Below are 23,120 nucleotides of genomic sequence, written 5' to 3'. Positions count from 1 at the left end.
AGGCCAAAGATTCTCTGTGTGGAATACAGTAGCTAGTCACACTGGTGGAGTTTAAGTACTTTAGGAAGCATGTAGGAGGAAGGACTAGGGGATGATGGGGATGAGGAGGGCGACAGCTCCAGGGGCAGATGGATCTAGAGATATGAGGAGAGACTGGAGATCCTCCTAGATTTCTGGCATGGGGTCACTGTGGCAGAGATTGTAGCTGGCAGAGTCCTTCTGCCAACGTAATCCCTGCACTTCATAACTGAAGTAGTGGAGCCTTTGTTGGTAGCTAGGATTATAAGGTCAGGATCAGTTTTTTGTCATGGATTGTGGGTCTTTCTGTGGATGAGAGGTTGGTTTTCTGCTGAGGGATTTGGGGAATGATGGTGAGTCAAAGTTTGAGGTTAGGAAATTCTAGAAATTTAACAAGGGACAGTTTGGGTGCAGTGGGGGTGGATCACTGTTACATGGAGGAGTAAATTGCGTAAGGCAGAGTTCAATATTGGTTTTGTATCAACTCTGATTGGTAGTAGAGTTAACGGTGAAAAGGAGAAGGCGAGATGGTTTTTAACAAGATTAACAGGGCTAAACTTGAGAGTGGAGACAAGGTAAGGCCTTTGGAAAGAACCAGTATGCAGTTTGTGCTTTTACTGCTGGAGGGGGGATGTCCTAATGGGTGTTCTTGGTTTATCTTAAAAAGCACATAATAGATATAACTTATTTACACACACATATTACAGTATATACTTGTCATTTTAGCTTTCAGGGTTTCGTTGAACAGACATCTAGATCCACATCTATACTCTGCAAACCCCAGTGAACTACAAGGCAGAGGGTACATCTCAGAGTAAAAGTTATTTGGGTTTCTTCCTGTTCCATTCACATACGGAGCATAGAAAGAAGAACTGTTTGAATGCCTGTGTGCATGCTGTAATTATTCTAATCTTGTCCTCACGATCCCTATGTGAGCGATACACAGGAGGTTTAGTGTATTCCTAGAGTCACCATTTAAAGCCAGTTCTTGAAATTTTGTTAGTAGAGTTTCTCAGGATAGTTTACATCTATCTTCAAGAGTCTGTCAGTTCAGTTTCATTAGAATCTATATAACACTTCCCCATGGGTCACAAGCCTGTGACCATTTGTTACCCTTCTCTTTAAACATTCAGTATCCCCTATTAATACTATTTGGTACGGGTCTCACACACTTTAACAATATTCTAGAATCCATCACACAAGTGATTTGTAAGCAATCTCCTGTGTAGACTGACAGCACTTCCCCTGTATTCTACCAGTAATCCAAAGTCTACCGCCTGCTTTACCCACAACTGAGCCTACGTGACCATTCCACTTTATATCCCTAAAAAATGTGACACCCTGGTATTCGTATGAGTTGGTTGATTCCAGCTGTGACTCACTGAGATCATAGTCTTTTGATAATACATAATTTTATTTTTAAAAGTGCACAGTTTTATATTTCTGGACATTTTTGGAGAAGTCCTCCCAGCAAGCCCCTAAAGAGAAGTGAGAGGTCAAGCAAACCAAGAAGAAATCTGCTAAGAGTCAGGACCCTCCGGTGGCCCAAACACCACCACTTCCTACTGGTTCTGCGTCTGAGGACGAGCTGCAGATTTTCACATCCCCCATCACTTTCACCGATGGCTCGTCCGCAATGGCAATGGATACAAATACTCAACCGGTGGCAGCAGGTGATGCTGAGGCATAACCTGCCTCCTTGGTCACTACATGCCTTCGCCGATTCCAGAATTTGTCATCATCCGGTTGAACTGCGGCAGTTTTTTCTCCCATCTGGCTGAGTTACAACAACTATTAAGCGTTAAACCTGCTTTTTGCAATGTCCTTCAGGAAACCTGGTCTCTCACAATGCAGACCCCTGCTTTCCATGGCTAACGAGGGTACTACAAAAATTGTCTGTGACAGACTGTCAGGTGGAGTTTGTATCTTTGTCCTCGTCTCTGTCTGTAGCGAACCGGTGCCCCTTCAAACACCTTTAGAGCCTGTGGCTGTCAGGGTGAGGACAACCCAGGAAATTACCATCTGTAACATCTACCTCCCTCCAGATGGTGACGCACCGTAACACATATTGGTTGCACTCATTTCGCAACTCTCCAAACCTCTTCTACTTCTGGGTGATTTTAACAGCCATAACCCTTTGTGGGGTGTGGAACCAAGGTTATTGGCCATAGTAAAGATGTCGAAATCCTACTTACTCAGCTCGACCTTTGCTTCCTAAATACAGGTGCCCCCACGCATTTCAATGTGGCACATGGCACATACTCGGCGAGTGATCTCTTGGTTTGGCCTTCTCCCGTCTATCCACTGGAGAGCTCATGACGACTTTTGTGGTAGTAACCACTTTCCATTCTTCCTGTCCCTACCCGCAGCATCCGTCATCTCAACGCTTACCCAGACAGGCTCTTCCCAAGGCTGACTGAGACACTTTCACCTACACTACCATTGTTGAATCTCTGTTGCATGCCATGACCAATGAGGTTATCCACACCATCACCACTGTCATTATTGCCGCAGCTAAATCGGCAATCCCTTGTTCCTCCGGTTGCCCCCAGTGGAAGTCAGTACCTTGGTGGTTGTCGGAAATCGCTGCAGCCATTAGAGAGTGTAGGCGGGCCCTCCAACATCACAAGTGCCACCCATCCCTGGAAAATCTCATTGACCTCGAACAGCTCCATGCCCAAGTCCGCCCACTCATCAAACGACGGAAGCTGGAGTGTTGGGAACGCTACCTCTCCACCAGTGGAACAAGAACCTCCCCTTCCCACGATTGGATCAAACTCTGATGACTTCACGGTTATCAGATCCCTGCAGGTGTACCTGCAATTTCCACACATGAAGCTGTATTTGCCAACCCAGATGTAATAGTGGAGTGTCTTGCCGAGCATTATGCTCACATCTCTGCACCTGAGAATTACTGCCTGGCATTTCATCTCCTCAAACAGCGGGTGGAACGACAACCCCTCTCTTTTGCTCCATGATACCCTGAGCCATATAATGCTCCCTTCAGTGAGTGGGAATTTTTCAGTGCCCTTGCCGACTGTACTGACATGTCCCCTACCCCAGACCACATCCTTTCGCAAACGCTGAAACATCTGTCAGCAGATTCCCAGTGCCACCTCCTTGCCGTCTTCAATCACATCTGGAGTGATGGTGAATTCCCGTCGCAATGGTAGGAAAGTAGCATCATCCCAGTGCTAAAGCCTGGTAAGAACCCACTAGATGTTGATACCTATTGTCCTATCAGCCTCACCAATGTTCTGTGCAAGCTGCTCGAACATATGGTGAGCTGGCGGTTGTGATGGCTCCTCGAATCTTGGGGCCTTCTGACTCCGGCCCAAGGTGTTTTTTGCCAAAGACACTACACCATCAAAAACCTGGTGTACCTGGAGTCTGCAATTCGATCAGCATTTTCCTTGCAACAACACCTTATTGCCATCTTTTTTGACCTGACAAAGGCCTACGATACCACTTGGTGACACCACATTCTCGCTACTCTGCATGAGTGGGGTCTCTGGGGCCCACTCCGGTTTTTATTCAGAACTTTTTGTCGCTCTGCACTTTCAGTCTTTGCGTCAGTGCTTCCCACAATGCACCCTGTATATAAGACAATGGGGCCCTGCAGGGCTCTGTCCTGAGTGTCCCATTCTTTTTAATTGGCATCAATGGTCACGGTATTAGCAGTAGGGTCGTCAGTATCTCCCCTCCTATATGCTGATGATTCATTTCTTTTCTGCTCCTCCTCCATTGTTGTGGCTGAAACACCAGCTGCAGGGAGCTATATGGAAGGCACAGTTGAGAGCTCTCACTCATGGCCTTCAGTTTTCGGCCATCAAGACTTGTGTCATGCACTACTGTCATCATCGTACTGTCCACCCCATCCAGAACTTTACTTCGATGACCAACTACTACATGTAGTGGAGACTTACCACTTTTTGGGACTGGTATTTGATGCCTGCTTAACTTGGCTTCCACATCTTCATCAGCTTAAGGACAAGTGCTGGTGGCATCTTAATATTATTCAATGCCTGAGCCACACCGACTGGGGTGCTGATCATCCTACACTGCTGCAGCTATACAAAGCCCTCGTACAGTCCTGTATTGACTAAGGGAGCCTGGTGTATGGTTAAGCGTTGCCCTCCGTACTGCGTCTGCTGGACCCTATCCACCGCTGTGAAGTTCAGCTCACGACGGTAGCCTTCTGAAAGAGCCCCATGAACAGCCTCCTTGTGGAAGCTGGCATTTCTCCATTGCAGCTCCGGTGGCAACTACTGCTTGCAAATTATACTGCCCACATTCACAGTTCACCTCATCATCCAAATACCATCTCCTTTTCCCTAACATGGCGATCCATCTCTCGCAATGGCAGTCCAGAACTGGGGATCCCCTTGCAGTCCATGTCCGGTCGCTTCATAATGAACTCAGTGCTTCCCCCCTACTACACTCCTGGAAATGGAAAAAAGAACACATTGACACCGGTGTGTCAGACCCACCTTACTTGCTCCGGACACTGCGAGAGGGCTGTACAAGCAATGATCACACGCACGGCACAGCGGACACACCAGGAACCGCGGTGTTGGCCGTCGAATGGCGCTAGCTGCGCAGCATTTGTGCACCGCCGCCGTCAGTGTCAGCCAGTTTGCTGTGGCATACGGAGCTCCATCGCAGTCTTTGACACTGGTAGCATGCCGCGACAGCGTGGACGTGAACCGTATGTGCAGTTGACGGACTTTGAGCGAGGGCGTATAGTGGGCATGCGGGAGGCCGGGTGGACGTACCGCCGAATTGCTCAACACGTGGGGCGTGAGGTCTCCACAGTACATCGATGTTGTCGCCAGTGGTCGGCGGAAGGTGCACGTGCCCGTCAACCTGGGACTGGACCGCAGCGACGCACGGATGCACGCCAAGACCGTAGGATCCTACGCAGTGCCGTAGGGGACCGCACCGCCACTTCCCAGCAAATTAGGGGCACTGTTGCTCCTGGGGTATCGGCGAGGACCATTCGCAACCGTCTCCATGAAGCTGGGCTACGGTCCCGCACACCGTTAGGCCGTCTTCCGCTCACGCCCCAACATCGTGCAGCCCGCCTCCAGTGGTGTCGCGACAGGCGTGAATGGAGGGACGAATGGAGACGTGTCGTCTTCAGCGATGAGAGTCGCTTCTGCCTTGGTGCCAATGATGGTCGTATGCGTGTTTGGCGCCGTGCAGGTGAGCGTCACAATCAGGACTGCATACGACCGAGGCACACAGGGCCAACACCCGGCATCATGGTGTGGGAAGCGATCTCCTACACTGGCCGTACACCACTGGTGATCGTCGAGGGGACACTGAATAGTGCACGGTACATCCAAACCGTCATCGAACCCATCGTTCTACCATTCCTAGACCGGCAAGGGAACTTGCTGTTCCAACAGGACAATGCACATCCGCATGTATCCCATGCCACCCAACGTGCTCTAGAAGGTGTAAGTCAACTACCCAGGCCAGCAAGATCTCCGGATCTGTCCCCCATTGAGCATGTTTGGGACTGGATGAAGCGTCGTCTCACGCGGTCTGCACGTCCAGCACGAACGCTGGTCCAACTGAGGTGCCAGGTGGAAATGGCATGGCAAGCCGTTCCACAGGACTACATCCAGCATCTCTACGATCGTCTCCATGGGAGAACAGCAGCCTGCATTGCTGCGAAAGGTGGATATACACTGTACTAGTGCCGACATTGTGCATGCTCTGTTGCCTGTGTCTATGTGCCTGTGGTTCTGTCAGTGTGATCATGTGATGTATCTGACCCCAGGAATGTGTCAATAAAGTTTCCCCTTCCTGGGACAATGAATTCACGGTGTTCTTATTTCAATTTCCAGGAGTGTACATTTCCTGCAGCTCTGCTTACTTACACCTCCATGGTCTATACCATGACCACAGCTTTTGCTGGATATATTGCAAGGCCCAAAAGGCTTCGTTCCACCTGAGGCCCTCAGCCCGCAATTCCTCTCTCTTCTCAGCGAGTTCGAGGGCTCAGAAATAGTCTACACAGATGGATCAATGATCGACAGTCTTGTCGGCTTTGCTAATGCTCAAGTTGCCCATACTGAACAGCACTCCTTGCTGGATGGTTGCAGTGTTTTCACTACACAGTTGGTGGCCATCAATTGTGCTCTTGAGCATATCCACTCCTGCGCCGGTGAGTCCATTGTCATCTGTAGTGACTCCTTATGCAGCTTACAAGCTCTTGACCAGTGCTTCCCACAGCATCCTTTGGTAATGGCCATCCAGAAGTCTCTTTATGCCCTCAGGAACAGTGGACATACAGTGACCTTTATTTGGACCCCAAGACATGTCAGGATACCGGGAAACGAACTTGCTGACAGCCTACCCAAACAGGCTACTGGTAAACCAACTCTGGAGATCAGCCTGCCGCACATGGATCTCCGGTTGGTCTTCCACTGCAAAGTTTTCGTGATCTGGTATATTGAATGGTGCAGCCTAAGTACCCCAAATAAACTCCACATTATCAAGGAGACAATGAATGTGTGGCCGTCATCCATGCGAGCCACTCACACGGGCTCTTTTGTCCTTTGCCGTCTTCGCATCGGCCATACTTGGGTAACACATGGTTACCTCCTCCGTCGGAAGGACCCACCTCGGTGTTGCTGTGACTCCCATGGTTAACAATGCCTCAATGGCCAATTTGGTTTTATGTTTTATTCATGACGAGGGGGGAGGGGGTGTTATCATACCATCTAAGATTGGGCATCTGGCACTCTCTCCTAGGCCTCCACCCTCCCTCTCTTTTACCTCTTCGCCACTCTAGCTTGCATCTTAGTTGACTTGTTATTCGTCTTTTCCCTATGTGTGTTCTTTTCGCCTTGTCTTTTAGGCTGGCAATTTTAGTATGTTGCAGAGTGGCTGGCTCATCCATTTTTATCCTTGTGGTCCGGCAGCTGACACCATCTGCTATATCAGGGCTTCACAACATACGTGCTCATGGAGCAAGATGTGAGCAGCAAGGCGCGAGCACAGAGCAGTGCGAGCACGCCACCCCCACTACTGGACCAGAGAGGAGAGTCGGGAGAGTCACGTGGGGCACACAACAGCTGCCGCCAGTCAATGTAAATCCGCGGCCACCTGCAGGGATATCACTCACGAATTATTACTGCGACAAATGAAACAAATAAAAGAGATTGTACACGTGCCACATAATTTTACTAGCTTAGTGTATGCCTCTACATTCGTATTAATTTGTGAACTGTTACACAATAAAAGGTGTCACTGAAGTGAGGGATTCTCGGTTATCTTGTACTTGTTGCCCTTTACAATTGCGTCTATGTTCGGAGTAATTGTCCTTGTGCATTGTAGGTGCAGCATGCAGTTTAAATTTCGATCAGACAATGCGTTTCTCAGGTGCGTCTTGTTACATTTCATTGCAGAGAACAGTTGTTCACAAGCATACGTGGAACCGAACATTGATATTATTGTAGCAGCCAGTTTGTGCAAACGAGGAAATCTATCCTGAGGGAAGTGTCTGTAGAATTCCAAAATGTTTTTCTTGTTCTGAAATTTGTCTCTGTATTCTCTGTCACACTGCAGGTCAATAATTTCTAGTTGCAGCTCAGGACAAATCTCTTCAATATTCGCTGAATATGGAGAGGAGAACAGATCAAAATCACTGTCTAGTGCTGTCAGATCTTGAAAGCGTTGATCAAATTCTTCCTTAAAGGCAACTAAACTATATGAATAACGTTCACAATCTTTGTGAACATCTTGCATGGATGATAATTTATGAAAATGAGCTAGATTTCCTGTTTCCAGCTGACTCACCCAAAGTGTCAATTTCATTTTAAAAGCTCGTATTCGATCAATGAAATGAATAATTAGCAGATCTTTACCTTGTAGTGAAATGTTCAAAGCATTCAGATGGCTAGTTAAATCTGCTAAGAACGCGAGATCATATTTCCATGAAGGCTCTTTCAATTCAGGAACACACATGTTATTTATTTCCATGAACATATTTATCTCATCTAATAGGCAAAAAAATCGATTTAATAATTCGCCACGACTAAGACAGCGGACCTCGCTGTAATAAGGCAGGCTACCATACTGGCTTTCTGCATCCTCAAGAAAGCTTTTAAATTGGCTGTGTTGTAGCCCATGCTTCCTTATGTAATTGGTTGTACGAACAACAACACTCATCACATTTTTTAGAGTGATATTCTCGGCACATAAGTTTTTCTGGTGGATCACACTGTGAACGCCGCTTATTTCATTCGGCACGGTCAGTTTTTGCATTTTCTCCTTCAACAGCGCAACGAAACCTGATTTTTTCCCTGTCATCACTGGTGCACCGTCTGTAGACACTGAAACTAAAGAATTCCACGACAATCCTATATTTTTAACACTTTCTTCAACACTACTTAAAATATCACCTCCGGTTGTGGTGTTCTTCATGGCTACTACATCGAGGAGCTCCTCTCTCACCTGAAGATCTCTATTAACACCTCTAATAAATATGGCAAGCTGCGTTGTTCCAGTGATATCAACACTTTCGTCCAGGGCTGGAGAATATGCCATAAAATCTTTACAGATATTTGCAAGCTGGCTCTGGACGTCGTCTGCCATGTCCTGTATGTGACGCATAATGGTCATGTTAGATAATGGCACAATCCGAAACTGTTCGACTTGAGATGGACACAAATGTTCCGCTGCAACTACCAAACATTCTTTTGTTACATTGCCATCAGTGAAGGGGCGCAGGGATTTTGCTAAAAGCAAAGCAATTTTGTAACTCACTCTGAGAGCTGCCTCAGTTGATTTTTCTTCGTCGTCCAAATCTTCTTCGGATAGCATCCTTTTAAGTTTAATAACTTCCTGTGCACGATCTGGTCCATCACATTTTCCACTTCCATAGTCTTTCGTGTGGTACGACATATAATGTTGCTGCAAATTAAATTTCCTTAAAGAATTCAGTGTTTTGTGACATACTAAACATTTTGCAACACCATCTTTTTCTGTAAACAGATACAATTCCTCCTAATGGGGGTTGAACTGCAAAAGCATGGTTGGGGTTACACAATGGCAACGTGACACGATTCTTAACCAGCAAAGTGACTGTTAGAGCTGATCGTAGTACTTTAGACGTTATACAGTCGGTGCGAATTCAATAGGCATGCTGCAGCCCTATTCAAACGTGCGCGCGCATTTCCCCTCCCTCCCTACTCCGTGACCTTGCATCTGCTCGCGAGCACGTGCCTGAGCAGACACGAGTACTCGCGCTCAAAACCGGCCAGTTGTTAAGCCCTGTGCTGTATGATTTTATTACCTTCCCCTACCTTTCCTTTTAGTGTACATTTCCCCTTTTGGTTTGCTGCTTTCATTTTCTCTTTCGGTGAGGTTCCCTGTTAGTTTCACCCCTTTTACTTCCTCCCAATTCCTTTGGTTTTAATTGTTTTACCTTGACACTTGTCTGCTTGAGGAAAAAGGGACTGCAGACCCTTTAGTTTGATCCCTTTATACCCCAAACCAACCAACATCCACTTTAATTCAATTACGTTCAATTGCCCTTGTTTTATTTTTGTTGAATTCCATATTATAACATCCCTTTAAGACAATATATATTCCATTAATCTGATCTCTGAACTTCTTCGTCAACAGTGCAACTTTACCTAACAGTATTCTGCTGAGTAGTTGCTCTCTAAATGGTGTCCCACATGGGCAAACCAGATGCACCTTTACCTTTGGTAATTGGGCTATGCATGGCTCTGTTTAAAAGGAATAGCTCGATGCAGGCATATGGTCAAGTCGTGCACATCTGCTTTCATGCCGAGCACCTAATTCGCTGCAAACAATAACCTGAAGCTGAGATTTTCCAGTCAGCCTATGCACTGGTGAGAACTGTGAATTAAAAAAAATACGCAGAAATATAAAATAAAAGATAAATGAAAAATTTTATGAAAAGGATTCTACACTAATGTCTGTAATTGACATAGATGACAGAATTATGATGAACACAGTTTATTCCTGAAAGTATATCTAACTCAACAAGACGTGGTCCTACGATATTCAATTAAAATACAGACAGAAAACAACTTTAAAAATGGAGTAAAGTTGCACTGAGAGCATTACGAGGACTGTAGCAGAATCCCAAAGCTAAATAGTCATTCAATACATGCAAAAACTAAGTCCATTTCGTGATCACAATACACAAAATATTCACAAGCTCAAAGTAGTTCAGAGTTCAACATAATGATTTACAAATTACCATATGTGAGACAATGAGTAGAAACTCATACTCTGTCTATTCTCAATTCCATAATGCAATCAGAAAAAGTTAAAGAGTATTGTAGTAATCAATAACCTACACAATTAAATACCACTCATTACCACAGACATGTCTGCCTTCTTCAAGCAGAAGTATAAAAGTATCTACCTCAAAATCTAAATTAAAAGTGCCCAGAATTCTTCTTTCAGTGCACTACTAAAAAAAAAAAAAAAAAGTCTATCTCCACTTGACTCCAGTGGTATTCTGCCACTTGCGATGAAGCAAGCTGGGATCTCTTTACTTACTTCCTTGTTTGGCCATCTGCTTCCTTAAATTCACTTTATTTCCATTTTTGCCTAATTATCATTAACACACATAAGTATAACTTGCATTTCCATAAAAGAGAAAGGTTGGCCCTCAGTCTTAAGGAATATAGCACCAAGTCTAATTTTGTGTTTAGTTTTTTTTTTGTTGTTGTTAAAAGGTGAAATCAGTAATTGTTTTGTGACTCAGATTCGATTGTTGACTTATAAACAAATATAAATTCTATACTAATCATAAACATTTGGAAGAAGGACTACTAGGATTCTTTAAGTATTTATTAGGCTCTATTCGAAAACATATTAGCAAAGCCAGCCCTTAATTAATTCCAAAATAATTCCCAGGTTTGTCGAAAGTATTGTTTGTATAACTATATCTGTTAACTTCATTATTTAAACAAATAACTGGGCCAAACCTTTGTGATAGAATGAACTGTTAAAAAAGAAGGAATTTTTTGATGTATTCAGTTAACTGCATCAGTTATGTTTTAATTGTAATTTCTGTAACTTGAACACTGAACAATGTATAGTTTCAGTGCCTATTATTGCGAGGATATATAAAGGCCTGATTTTTGGTCCCGAGCCAATCAGTCCATGGCTGCTTTTCAGAACGGAATTATGTACTGTTTCAAGTAACAACAATGCATCAGCGGAGTTAAGTGTACCAAAAAATAGGCCACGTGTTAGATCAAGTAATGATGATGTTTGTTCAATTTTTTGAGAAATAGTGCCACATGTACCTTATTATTCTGCAAGAACTGTGAACTGTGTGGTTAAGTTTTTACTGCTCACAGATGCTCAACAGCAAACTACTGTAGCAATACACTGATGTTTGCCTGCAACCTATTAATGAGGCTTATCAACATTTAACAATAGTGAACTGGCCGTATAACTGTGTAATAAGGGAGGGGGGCAGTTATGAACAGTGAAAGTAAATAACTATGAAACACAACTGTGCAACTAGAATGAGATTTTCACTCTGCAGAAGAGTGTGCGCTGATATGTAACTTCCTGGCAGATTAAAACTGTGTGCCGGACTGAGACTCAAACTCAGGACCTTTTCCTTTCGCGGGCAAGTGCTCTATCACCTGAGCTACCCAAGCACGTCTCACACCCCGTCCTGTGCAAGCCTCTTCAGCTCCAAATAACTATTGCAACATAAGCCCCTCTGAATCTGCTTACTGTATTCATCTATTGGTCTCTCTCTACAATTTTTACCCATTTCCCTCTAGTTGTAAATTGGTGATTTCTTGATGCCTCAGAATGTGTCCTACCAACTGATCCCTTCTATTGGTCAGGTTGTACCACAAATTTCTCTTCTCCATAATTCTGTTCAGTACCTCCTCAATAGTTATGTGATCTACCCATCTAACCTTCATCATTCTTCTGTAGCAACACATTTTAAAAGCTTCTATCCTCCACTTATCTAAACTGTTTATTGTCGATGTTTCACTTCCATACATGGCTACACTCCATACAAATACTTTCAAAAAGAACTTCCTGCAACTTAAATCTACACTCGATGTTAGCAAATTTCTCTTCTTCAGAAATGCTTTTCTTGCCATTGCTGGTTTACATTTTATATTCTCTCTACTTCAGACATGATCAGTTATTTTGCTTACCAAACAACAAAACTCATTTACTACTTTAAGTGTCTCATTTCCTAATTTAATTCCATCAGCATCGCCTGACGTAATTTGACTACATTCCATCATCCTTGATTTGGTTTTGTTGATGTTCATCTAGTATCCTCCTTTCAAGAACCTGTCCATTCCGTGCAACTGCTCTTCCAACATGGGCAAACCTCAAAGTTTTTATTTCTTCTCCCTGGCTTTAATTTCTACTCCAAATTTTTCTTTTCTTTCTTTACTACTTGCTCAATATACAGATTGAATAACATCAGGGATAGGATACAACCATGTCTCACTCCCTTCTCAACCACTGCTTCCCTTTTGCACCCCTCGAGTCTTGTTACTGCCATCTGGTTTCTGTACAAACTGTAAATAGCCTTTTGCTCACTTTATTTTACCCCCTTCAACTTTAGAATTTGAAAGAGAGTATTCCAGTCAACACTGTCAAAAGCTTTCGTTCAGTCTACAAATGCTACCTATCTTCTATGAAAAGTTGTAGGGTCAATATTGCCTCATGTGTTCCTAGATTTCTCCAGAACCCAAACAGGTCTTTCTCGAGGTCAGCTTCTATGAGTTTTTTCCATTCTTCTGTAAAGGATGTGTGTTAGTATTTTGCAGCTGTAAATTATTAAACTGATAGTTCGATAATTTTCACACCTGTCAGCACCTACTTTCCTTGGAATTGAGATTATTATATTCTTCTTGAAGACTGAGGGTATTTTGCCTGTCTTATACATCTTGCTCCTCAGATGGAAGATTTTGTCATGGCTGGCTCCCCCAAGCTATCAGTAGCTCTAATGGAATGTTGTCTCCTCCCAGGGTCTTGTTTCGACTTAGGTCTTTCAGTGCTTTGTCAAATTCTTCATGCAGTATCGTACCTCCCTCCTCTTCTTTCTCTACATCCTCCTCCAACTCCACAAAATTGTCCTCAAAGGCATCTCCCTTCTGTAGACCCTCTCTATACTCCTTCTAACTTTCCGCTTTTCCTTCTTTGCATTGGACTGGTTTTCCATCTGAGCTCTTGATATTCATACAGGTGGTTCTCTTTTCTCCAAAGCTTTCTTTAATTTTCCTGTAGGCGGTATCTCTCTTATCCCTAGTGATATATGCTTCTACATCCTTACATCTGCCCTCTAGCCATTTCTGCTTAGCCATTTTGCATCTCTTTTTTTATACGTTTGTATTCCCTTTCACCTACTTCATTTATTGCATTTTTATATTTTCTCCTTTCATTGAATAAATTCAATATATCTTGCGCTTCCCAAGGATTCTTACTATCCGTCATCTTTTTAACTACTTGATGCTCTGCTGCCTTCACTATTTCATCTCTCAAAGCTACCCATTCTTCTTCTATTGTATTCCTTTCTTGGCAACCATTCCCTAACACTCCCTCTGAAACCCTCTACAACCTCTGGTTCCTTCAGTTTATCCATGTCCCATCTCCTCAAATTCCAGCCTTTTTGCAGTTTGTTCAGTTTTAATCTGCAGTTCATAACCAATAAATTGTGGTCAGAGTCCGCATCTGCCTCTGGAAATGTTTTACAATTTAAAATCCGGGTCCTAAATCTCTGTATAACCATTACATAATCAATCTGAAACCTTCTGATGTCTCCCGGTATCTTCCACCAACACAACCTTCTCTCGTGATTCTTAAACCAACTGTTAGCTATGATTAAATGATGCTCTGCGCAAAATTCTACCAGGCAGCTTCCTCTTTCATTCCTTTCCCCCAGTCCATATTCACCTACTACTTTTCCTTCCCTTCATTTTCCTGCTACTGTATTCCAGTCCCCCATAACTATAAAACTTTTGGCTCCCTTGATTATCTAAATAATTTCTTTTATCTCACCATGTGTTTCCTCAATCTCCTCTTCATCTGCAAAGCTAGTTGGCATATACTATTGTGGTGAGTGAGGGTTTCATGTCTATTTGGCTACAATAATGCCGTCACTATGCTCTTCATAGTAGCTTATCTGCATTCCTGTTTTTTTACTCATTATTAAACCTACTTCTGCATTATCCCTATTTGATTTTGTATTTATAACCCTGCTCCTCCAGCCACCAAACTTCACTAATTACCACTCTAGCTATCCACCACCCTTTTTGAATTTACTAACCTACCTGCCTGATTAAGGGATCTGACATTCCACACTCCAATCCACAGAGTGCCAGTTTTGTTTCTCCCGATGACAACTTCCTCCTTAGTAGTCCCCATCCAGAGATCCAAATGGAGGACTATTCTACCTCCGGAATATTTTATCCAGGAGGATGCCATCATCATCAACTATACAGTGGAGCTGAATGCCATTGTGAAAAATTACGGCTGTAGTTTCCCCATGCATTCAGCCATTCACAGTACCAACACAGCAAGACCGTTTTGGTTGACGTTACAAGGCCAGATCAGTCAATCATGCAGACTGTTGCCTCCGTAACTACTAAAAAGGCTGCTCCCCTCTTCAGGAACCACATGTTTGTCTGGCCTCTCAACAGATATCCCTCTGTTGTGGTTGAACCTACGGCACAGCTACCTGTATCGCAGAGGCACGCAAGCCTCCCCACCAATGGCAAGGCCCATGGTTCACTGGGGGAAGGGGGGGGGGGGGGCACCCATACCTTACGTTATACGGACTTGATTTGACTGAACATGATTACTTTCTGGATTGAAATAATACATTACAGTAATATGTAAATAAAGAAATGTTGCAAACACTCAGTCACACTCAGACCATCCACAATAAATAAAAATAAAGATTTATAAATACATAAATAAGACAGTATTCTTGCACAAGTGTGCTCATGATAAATGATAACACAATCTCATTACATACTAGTTAAACAATTATTTAGGCCTGCTTGACAGAAGCGGCTTTTGGCCTTATTTACAACGATCTTAAATTACCATGATTTTGTATTAGAAAATGTAATCAATAGTTAAAGAAATATCAGGCATAAATAGCAACATATTCATTAAATAAACACACAAGAATGACATGATACAATGTACTCAAGCTGCATTCATCTGCTGTGTTATTGTGGACAATACTATGTTCTGACAAACATTTGCACAATGAAAAGATATAAAAAAATAACAAATCAAGAAATAAAATAGATAGAGAGATGTAGCTTTCTGGGAAGATAGCTACAATGCAAAGATATCCTCTGAGATATCGTTTTTTGAAATTGTTTGAAGTATTTAAAAGTTGTTAATTCAGAGATTCATTTCGAAAATGTTTAGTCGCTGTCAGATATTACCTTCTGTAGCTTTAAAGATATGAAATGAACTGTCTGTCTGCGTAAAGCCTCCTGTTGGATAGACTAGTCGTCTGGTGCAAGTCTTTTTAGTTGATGCCCCTTTGGTGACTTGTGTGTCAATGAGACTGAAATAATGATGAAGACAACACAATACCCAGTCCCCTAGTGGGGAAAACGTCCATTCCAGCTGCAAAATGAACTGGGGCCTCTCGCATGGCATTCCACCATGCTGACCACTCAACTATGAAGGCACACTTAAAGATATTGGAAATTCTTGCATTTGAAAACTGGTTCCAACAGCTTACATACATAATACTTTTCATATGTGTGATCTCCTGCCCACACTTGATGAGTAGAGTTTTATACAGGGCGATTTTTTTTCACCCTGTACAAACTTTAGGGTTTGATTGATGAGAAGATATGGATCAAAAACAGATCTAATGAACATATGTCAGAAACACAACATTTCCATGCTAGAGACCATTTATTCAACCATACATTGTTACAGAGACTGCACCCTAATATGGGCTGTACCACAAAGCCACCGTTACAGTATGTGTTGACAATGGTTTCCATGCATCTCTACGCATGCATTTTTGCACTGTAGCATGTTCTGTCTCACACATTCACATTAGCGAGGCTGCATCCGAACAGTATCAAAGGCAGCATGAATACGCTGCTCCAGTGTCTCCACACCTGGAATGGACTATGCATACATGGCACTTTTGAGATGGCCCCATTACCAGAAATTGCACAGGTCGAGATCTGGTGAATGAGCAGCCCATGCAACTGGACCCCCTCATGTGATCCATCGACCATCAAGACACAACTGAGATGTGTCCGGACGTTAAAGGTGAAATGGGCTTGAACACCATCATGTAGCAGCGGCATAACCCTTCAAATCATCGATGGCGCTTCTTCCAGCGTGGGAGGCAAAGTCATCCGCAAGAAATGCCGATAGTTCCAGCCTGTTAGGTGACATGGAAGGAAGATTGGTCCCAAAATACAGTTGTTAATTATTCCGGCCGCACCAATGCTGATGATTCACTGTCACCATACCATGGCGGTTCTGCATACTATCCCACAGATGACTGCTATGGAAGTTGATGATACCACTCCTTGTAAAGGTGGCCTCATCTGTGAACAGGATGGATAACACAAATTCCGGAATCATGGTTGCCTGGTGAAGAAACCAGTGACAAAACTGTTGCCGATGTGGAAACTCTCTCACCAACAAGTTCTACGTACGCTGTGATAAGGGTAGTAATAAGTGTTATGGAGAATGTTCCACACGGTCATCTGGCTTAACCTGTACTGGCGGGCAAACTGCCTGGTACGACCTGGCGTCGCCTTCCACAATGTTAATCACATTTTCCTCCAAGTCCAATGTCCGAAAATTTCGGGTACATCCTATGTGATTTCCTGCGTCCTGAGACAACCCTATCTCAAACAAATGGTGAAACAATGCTGCAAACATTGAATGCTGTGGTTGTTGTCAGTGGGGATAGGTTTGCTGCCTGCTGCCATTTGCCTTTCCATAAGTAGACACCATGTTGGAAAGCTCTCGTTTCAAATATGGAACCACTTTGTGCAATGCTGTATCACATCCACTACAAGGTGAGTCAGCAAGAGATGTGAATTGGATACAACATTAGCAATTACTATGGCAGGAGATGGTGCTAGGGCATGACGTATGAGGAACAATACTGCCTCCTGGGCGGAAACCATGCATACTCTAACTGAGGCCGCATGATACAGCGTGTGTTAGACCACAAAGTATGATTGAATAAATGGTCTCTAGCTTGGAAACCATGCATTTCCAGACTTAAGTTCATTAGAGCTTTTTTGCTCCGTACCCTCTCATCGATCAATCCCTAGTTTGTACATGGTGGAAAAAAATCAACATGTACATCCAACTACATTATATTTTCAAGAATTTATTATTTTTGCTTAAAATAATATTGTTTTATTGGAAACACTTCATTTTTCTGAGATCACAGCTGTATGCAGACTTGCTTTATTACTTGGTTGTGATTTACGGTCAAATTCCCAGAGCTGTAGCTTAGCCAGCTTCAAGATTGTACCAAAGACCGCCATTTCTGGAGCATTTCGCATTCTGCTATGCATCTAACCATCGACCAAATTTCCTGTACCACGTTTCATCCGCTTCCTGTTACTCACTTCACCGTTGCACCTGGGGCCAGGCCTTACTGGGTGTCTCTGCTGGACCATCTGCAGGACCATGCCACGCTCTAGGGTTCTGCACTAGCATTCAGCTTCACAAGCAAATTCACCTCACCTTGTACCAATTCTAAGTGGCCGAATAACTCGCCTACATATGCATTATGTTACAACTCCAACAGAAAAACTATATCATCATCAAAACTCATTTATTTTGTTTTTTAATCCCTTACCCATATTTCTTTTTCACTTCTTTTACAGCTACCTCAACATATAGACAGAATAACATGTGGGATAAGCTGCAATCCCATCTCATTCCCTTCTCAGCTGCTGCCTCCCTTTCACGTCCAATTGCTGTCTGGTTTCTCTACAAACTGAATGTACCATTTCACTTCTGTAATTTATCCAGATGTTTTTCAACTTTATCCAATTATAAGATTTTTCTGTTTCCAAGCTACAACAGAATTTGAAAAAAGGACACCGGATAATGAACACTAAAAATTGTTTAGGCTTACAAGAATGTTCTTGCGCTACTGTGTCAACAATGAAATATACATTGTGAAACTAAGATTTAACAATTAGAATGAAGAAAAGTACCTGTAGTCTGCCAAGTAGCTCCTTTACTTTCTCACAAATACAATCTACAGTGTAGCCATTGGGTTTATTTGTGCATGGCACAACATAGGACATGGGCTTTATCTTCTTATGGCTGTGTTTCCCACATGCCTCCATGAGATTTGGTTGATCATTAAAGCTCCAAGCTAAACCCCAGCGGGTTGTACGCCCTTGGCAAAATTCAGTGGTAGCTGCATTTGTTATACCATGTCTGAGCAATTCTTCTTTCAAAGGTTGAAGATCAGATTTAACTCCAACCATGGTGGTGTATATCCTGCAATTAAGAAATGTGAGAACAAGAAAATACAGAAGAGGAGTACCTACTTGTTTATGTAATAACCACAAAAACATAAAACAACTAGAACTAGAGTGACAGATACATAAATTTAAAACACCAATTTAAAATCTAGCTTTTAGAATTTCAATAATTCCATTGTTGGAAGAAAGAGATTTGGAAAGATATAGAACAAAAATGTTAGCTAAACCAAACAGAAATATCTTGGAGACAAAAGAAACAAAAGATAAAGCCAGGATTGGCTGAACAAGAGAAAAAAAATCAAACAATAAAAAATTAAAATACAGAATGGTTATAATTAAACTTTCACTACTTGATAGCCCCCCCCCCCCCCTCCCTCCCCCCATGACAATAAAGTGATCGGAGCATAATGAAACTTTGTCGAAACATTTGTAAGGACATGCAGAAGAGAAATAATGAACAAATAACTGAAAGAAACACATTTTAATTTCCACATGAGAGGGTAACATTTGTTAACTGCATATCATGATTTCAATGTGGTGACCATCTGCAACCACCTCAGCATGGGATCATACTATAGATTGCTCTACTGCTGTCCCAAAACAATGGTGGACCACAGAATGTTCAGCTGTCATGGCACAGCTCATGCACCGGTTGAAGGTCACACATTGGGTCCAGCATTCTCAGCCACGGCAACAGTACCTTATTTAACAATTTGTAGTGCCATTAACTTCCAGCCTTTCTCAGGAGCAATTCTCAAATCACCATTTAACTGAAACTTCTGAATCATGTTCTTCAACCCCAGTTTGGAAAAAGGACCTCTCCATATTCCTTCGACACACCAATACTTGTGAAGACCACCAGAACTATAGCTGTAGTTTTGATGAAATGGCTTTATGAGTAAAGCCCAGCTCACCTAGTCCTGACCCACACTGGCTGTCTGCAACTGTACTGGGCACTGATGCTTGCGTACCAACCCTAAGTGGCCGTACTGGTACAGACACCTCACGGCAAGTCATACTAACAACAAAAGTCCTGCTGTGCACTAACACTACTAACAACAAAACTCCTGTTGTGCACAGCTGAGCATCACTGCTGTAAAGTTTGGTACCTATACTGAAAACAGTTTCTCATCTATACTGGCTCAAGTAACAGAAGTTTAAATATAACCACGCTGTACATAAAGAAAAGGAAGAGCGAGCAAGCAGCAAGCAAGCAAGTGCGTGTGTGTGTGTGTGTGTGTGTGTGTGTGTGTGTGTGTGTGTGAGAGAGAGAGAGAGAGAGAGAGAGAGAGAGAGAGAGAGAGAGAACTGTCAAATGATATTTCACAAAACCCAAAGAAATTCTGGCCATATGTAAAGGCTGTTTGTGGCACCAAAGTTAGTGTCCAGTCCCTAATGAATGAGACAGGAACAGAAATTGAGGGTAGCAAAGCAAAAGCTGAAATGCTTAACTCCAATGTCAAATGTTCCTTTACAAATGAAAACCCATGAGAATTGCACCAATTTAATTCTCATACCACTTAAAAGATGAATGAAATAAGTAATAGTATCTGTGGTGTTGAGAAACACTTTAAATTGTTAAAACTGTACAAAGTTGCAGGGCATAGTGGAATCCCTGCCAGATTCTATACTGAATTGGTGGCCGATTTAGCCCCTCTTCTAACTATAATCTATTGTAGATTCCTCAAAAAAAAAAGGAAGAAGAAGATCAGTTCTTGGAAAAAAGCACAGGTCACACTCATCTACAAGGGTAGTAGATGTGATCCACAAAACTACCGTCCAACATCGCTGACGTCAATTTTTTGTAGAATCTTTGAGCATATTCTGAGCTCAAACATAACACGGTGTCTTGAACAGAATGACCTCCTCGGTGCCAACCAGCATGGATTCCAAAAACATCAATCATGTGAAACCCAACTCACACTACTCTCGCATGCTATACTGAAAGCTTTGGATCAAGGCAGACACATAGATTGCAGTATTTCTTGATTTCTGAAAAGCATTTGACTCAGTACCAAACTTACATTTGTTGTCAAAAGTTTGACTATATGAGGTACCATGTGAAATTTGTGACTGGATTAAGGACTTTTTGGTAAGGTGGACACTGCTTGTTATCTTGGATGGAGAGTCATCATCAGATGGGGGGGTAACTTTGTGTATGCCCCAAGGAAGTGCGTTGGGACCCTTGCTGTTTATGCTCTATATTAATGACCTTGCAGACAATATTAACAGTACCCTCAGACTTTTTGCAGATGATGCAGTTATCTATAATGAATTACTATTTGAAAGAAGCTGCATAAATATGTGGTGCAAATATTGGCAACTTGCTTTAAATGATCAGAAACGTAAAACTGTCCAATTCAAAAAACGAAAAAACATATTGTCATATGACTATGATATCAATGAGTCACAGCTGGAATCAGCCAACTCATACAAATACTTGGATGTAACACTTTGTAAGGTATGAAACGGAATTATCACCTAGACTCAGTTGTGGGTAAAGCAGGTGGTAGACTTTGGTTTATTTGCAGAATACTGGCGAAGTTCAATCAGTCTACAAAGGAGATTGCTTACAAATCACCTGTATGGCTGGTTCTAGAATATTGCTCAAGTGTGTGGGACCTGTACCAACTAAGACTGATGGGGGATATTGAACATATACATAGAAGGGCAGCAGAATGATCACAGGTTTTTTTAATTCATGGGAGAGTGTCACAGAGATACTGAAGGACGTGAACTGGAAGACTCTTGAAGATAGACATAGACTATCTTGAGAAAGTCTATTAACAAAGTTTCAAGAATTGGGTTTAAATGATGATTCTAGCAATACACTACAATCCCCTGTGTATTGCTCACATAGGGATCAAGAGGATAAGATTAGAATAATTATAATTACTGCATGCACAAAGACACTCAAACAACTATTCTTCCCACACTTCACACGTGAATGGAATCAGAAGAAATTCTAATAACTGTTACAGTGGGATGAACCCTCTGCACCTCACACCGGTTTTCACAGTATAGATGTAGATGCAGAACACAAATTACGAAATATAATCAGACGACTGAAGACATGTAGGAGGAACTTTTCCTATAACCAGTAATTAAAGCACTTGTGTTGGGAACAGAGGAATAAAGGGGCGGGGAAAGGAGGAGGGGGGTGGAATATTCTTTCTTTTTTTTCTCCTCTTTTCAAAAGCCTTTGAGTGTCCATTCTCACATTTACTGGTAGCCTGACAGGAATATTGTATAAACACTGAAGTGCAAAAGAGACTGGTATGGGCATGCATATTCAAACAGAGAGATATGTAAACAGGCAGAATACAGCACTGCGGTCAGCAATGCCTATACAAGACAACATGTGTCTGGCACAGTTCTTAGGTCGGTTACTGCTGCTACAATGGCAGATTATCAAGATTTAAGTGAGTCTGAACGTAGTGTTAGAGTCAGTGCACAAGTGATGGGACACAGCATCTACAAAGTAGCGATGAAGTGGGTTTTTCCCATATGACCATTTCACGAGTGTACGATGAATATCAGGAATCCGGTAAAATGTCAAGTCTCTGACATTATTGTGGCTGGAAAAAAAATCATGCAAGAATGGGACCAACAACATCTGAAGAGAGTCGTTAAAAGTGACAGAAGGGCAGCCCTTCCAGAAATTGCTGCACATTTCAATGCTGGGCCATCAGCAAGTGTCAGCATGTAAATGATTCAACGAAACATCATCAATATGGGCTTTCGGAGCTGAAGGACCACTCGTGAACCCTTGATGACTGCACGACACAAAGCTTTATGCCTCCCCTGGGCCCATCAACACTGAGATTGAACTGTTGATGACTGAAAACATGTTGCCTGGTCCGACGGTCTCGTTTCAAATTGTATCGAGCGGCTGGACGTGTACGGGTATGTAGACAACCTCATGAATCCATGAACCCTGCCAGCCAGCAGGGGATTGCTCAATCTGGTGGAGGCTCTGTAATGGTGTGGGGTGTATGTAATGCTGCAACATGGTGACTTGCATCATCGCCAACAGGAAATGTGTGCTACATTACTGAAGGCCAATTACAGGTTGACAACTTTCAGTTGACAATGGGAGCTCATTTGAATACTGGCTGAGACTGATAAATATGACACAGACAACAAATTTCTTTCAGAATGATTAGCAGTTAATGAACAAACATAAGTGCCACAGAAAAAGTTTTATTGTGTTTATTAAATATTCTATAACTGGACAGATAAAAAAATCTACTCATCCAGCGGCGGCAAGAGAACACACATATAAAAAATGGTTTTATGTATGCAATCTTTTCGAGCCAGTGGCTCCTTCTTCTAGCAGAAGGGGAAGGGAGAGGAGTGAAGGGGAAGGACTGAAGAGGTTTAGGAAAACCAGTGGAGTTTAAAAAAGTCAGCCAGAACCCCAGGTCAGGGGAGACTTACAAGATACTGGACAGTATGAGAAGGAAGGACTGGTTGCTAGGGGCTGCACCACACGAGGTTTGAAAACCTGAGAGCTTAAAGGTGGATGACAGGGTAATGTGCAAGACAGAGATTACTGCTAAAACATTGTGCTTGAGTTATTTAGAGTGAAAAGCT

At 42.7% G+C, this 23,120-nt stretch overlaps 1 protein-coding gene across 2 annotated transcripts in view; it reads right to left on the bottom strand.

The window, feature by feature from the left end:
• The window catches only part of LOC126411540 (U6 small nuclear RNA (adenine-(43)-N(6))-methyltransferase), a 41,078-nt gene that overhangs the window by 5,126 nt on the left and 12,832 nt on the right, over positions 1-23,120 (bottom strand). The window contains exons 5-6 of one of the 2 annotated variants that reach the window (XM_050081370.1): positions 18,249-18,540; positions 8,800-8,946 (exon numbers count right to left, since the gene is read on the bottom strand). In XM_050081370.1, the coding sequence (XP_049937327.1) occupies positions 8,800-8,946; positions 18,249-18,540 (439 nt within the window). The remainder of the gene's footprint in view (positions 1-8,799; positions 8,947-18,248; positions 18,541-23,120) is intronic. The other variant, XM_050081372.1, reaches the window with a different exon arrangement.

The sequence above is a fragment of the Schistocerca serialis genome, chromosome 1 (genome assembly GCF_023864345.2).
Source record: "Schistocerca serialis cubense isolate TAMUIC-IGC-003099 chromosome 1, iqSchSeri2.2, whole genome shotgun sequence".
In the NCBI taxonomy this organism is placed as follows: domain Eukaryota; kingdom Metazoa; phylum Arthropoda; class Insecta; order Orthoptera; family Acrididae; genus Schistocerca; species Schistocerca serialis.
This window is presented reverse-complemented; position numbering and strand designations above follow the sequence as displayed.